Source organism: Myotis lucifugus, unplaced genomic scaffold (assembly GCF_000147115.1).
Source record: "Myotis lucifugus unplaced genomic scaffold, Myoluc2.0 scaffold_464, whole genome shotgun sequence".
In the NCBI taxonomy this organism is placed as follows: domain Eukaryota; kingdom Metazoa; phylum Chordata; class Mammalia; order Chiroptera; family Vespertilionidae; genus Myotis; species Myotis lucifugus.
Window position 1 is genome coordinate 127437 of NW_005871512.1, and position 2573 is coordinate 130009.

General features: G+C 56.4%; 1 protein-coding gene across 1 annotated transcript in view; it reads right to left on the minus strand.

Annotated features, from left to right (window-relative positions):
- Positions 1-205: 205 nt before the first annotated feature.
- Positions 206-2573, minus strand: part of WDR25 (WD repeat domain 25) — a 134743-nt gene continuing 132375 nt past the window's right edge. Inside the window, exons 7-8 of the mRNA XM_006103115.3 lie at positions 471-611; positions 206-211 (exon numbers count right to left, since the gene is read on the minus strand). Coding sequence (XP_006103177.2) covers positions 206-211; positions 471-611 — 147 coding nt within the window. The remainder of the gene's footprint in view (positions 212-470; positions 612-2573) is intronic.

Sequence of the window (2573 nt, forward strand, 5' to 3'; positions counted from 1 at the left end):
CCCCCCCCCCACAGGAGCAGCAGGGCAGGAGCCCGAAGCTCCCCCCAGAGGGCGGGTTCCTGTGTGGCCATGTTCCCAGTTACCTCAAATGGGTACCCAAGGGAGGCACAGCTCCCCAGGCCCAGGGGCCTTCCCCCCACAGGAGGCAGGTTCTCCAGTGAGGAAAAGGGGGGCGGAGCCTAGAGACTGTCCCTGCCCCCCTCCCCTAAACCTTTTGAGACAGGTCCACATGAGCGGAATCAGGGGAAACCTTTCCCGCTGCAGCTGGGCCCGGGGCAGACCAGATACGGGGCAGAGCCAGATACGCCCAGGCCTTGAGTGGACACCAGGCCACACAGAAACAGAATCTGCTGGACAGAGGTTTGTGCTCTCTGAGCCCCGAGGCAGAGTCCGTTGCTGGCATCGTGTGGCGGGAGGCTCCGGGGACAGTGCTCAGCATTCTGGGGGTGAGGGGGGGAGGTAAGCGGTACCTTGTGCCCTTCGTAGCGCCGCCTTCTGCTCATCCGGTAGGGCCACACGGCGGAGAAGAGGGCCAGGTAGTTGCCATTGGTCTGGGCCAGGAACACGGGCTCCCGCGGGTGCAAGGCCAGGCTGGGGCAGGTGTACCTCTCCTGAGAAACAGCGGGCCGGAGAGGGGAAGGATGCTGGGCTGTGCCTGCTGCCTCTGCAGACACGCCCGCCGCCCTGCTCTCTGCTCACAGGCCACGTGCCCTCCTCCCGGACCTTGGCTTCGGGTCGGTATGAGTTTCCTGCTGCTGCTGTAACCACTGCCGCCAACTTAGTGGCTGGAAACACACAAACTTAGGCTCGTACAGATCTGGAGGTCAGAAGTCTGAGCAGGGTCTCGCCGGGCTAATCATGGTGTCAGCAGGGCTGTGCTCGCTCTGGGGGCTCCACTTGCACTCCTTGGCCCACGGCCCTTGTGGTGGATCTTAAAGGGCCCCCCAAAATGTATCCACGTCCTAATTCCTAGGGCCCCTGAATGACACCTTGCATGTCTTTGCAGAAGTAACTAAGTTAAGGATCTTGATGTGGGGAGTTACCCGGTATTCTTCCCTAAATTCAGCCATGTGTATCCTTCTAAGGGAGGCACGGGGAGATGAGACGCACACAGGTGATGTGAACCTGGATCAGAGAGTGACCTGCAGATGCTGGTGTAGAGCTCGGGGGGAGGCCCAGTGTCACCAGCAGCCACCAGACGCGAGGCGGCAAGGGACAGATCTGCCCCGCATCTCAGAGGGAGCGGGCCCTGCCAACACCTGATTCAGCCCAGGGATACGGAGGCCAACGGCTATGCTCAGAAATGTGTGGGGACACAGTGCTGATGGTGGAAGCCTCCCATCTGTGGTAACATGTTGCCAGGGAACAGAGAATGAATGTGCGTGCCCATCCCCCCATTCCACAGGGGCCCTCAGGGGCAGCCCAGGGCAGGGTCCCACACAGTCCACATGCAGCCCGTGAAGAGGTAAATGATCAAGTGAGAAGATAAATGAGAACAGTGTTCAAAACCCGGCAGGGAAATCTACTGTCTGATGGGCTGTCACACAGAAGCACCCCGGGAACTCCCTCCTCAGCATCGCCTGTCCTTTCACGTTCTAAGAGCTGCCCAAATTCAGAGGGCAAAGCAGGAGCGGTCGGACCAATAACACCCAGCTGCAGACTAGTGTGCGCACAGAGGCATGGATGCCGTGGCGGCCCCATGAGGAGCTCCCCGCGTGATGCTGCCGGTCAGGAGGTGTGAGTCTGGGACGGCTCAGGCCAGCAGCGCTCCACCCACCTCACTCGCTTCCCCTGCTCCCCGCTGGGGCTGACGGAGGCAGGAAGCCCCGGGGGTCAGACATGCCCCCCATACCCCTCCCACGGCCTGCCTTTTCCTAGGAGGTTACATGGGACCCTAAAGTGAGGTCTAGAGGGAGGTCTGCTCAGGGTCGCTCAGAACCATCTGAAGACAAGGGAAAAGCAAGGAGAGGGAAAAGGTGTGCGTGTACACCTGACACATTTTTTTTTAAATTAAATCTTTATTGTTCAGATTACATTTGTTCCTCTTCCCCCCCCCCCATAACTCCCCTCCTTCCAGTTCCCGCCCCACCCTCCGCCCTCACTCCCCACCCACTGTCCTCATCCATAGGTGCACGATTTTTGTCCAGTCTCTTCCCGCATCTCCCATTCCCCTTTCCCCCCCAAGAATAGTCAGTCCATTCCCTTTCTATGTCCCTGATTCATCATAATCACCAGTTCATTCTGTAGATCAGATTATTTATTCACTTGATTCTTAGATTCACTTGTTGATAGATACATGTTTGCTGTTCACAATTTGTATCTTTACCTTTTTCTTCTTCCTCTTCTTAAAGGATACCGTTCAGCATTTCGTATAATACTGGTTTAGTGGTGATGAACTCCTTTAGCTTTTCCTTATCTGTGAAGCTCTTTATCTGACCTTCAATTCTGAATGATAGCTTTGCTGGATAAAGTACTCTTGGTTGTAGGTTCTTGGTATTCAGCACTTTGAATATTTCTTGCCATTCCCTTCTGGCCTGCAAAGTTTCTGTTGAGAAATCAGCTGACAGTCGTAT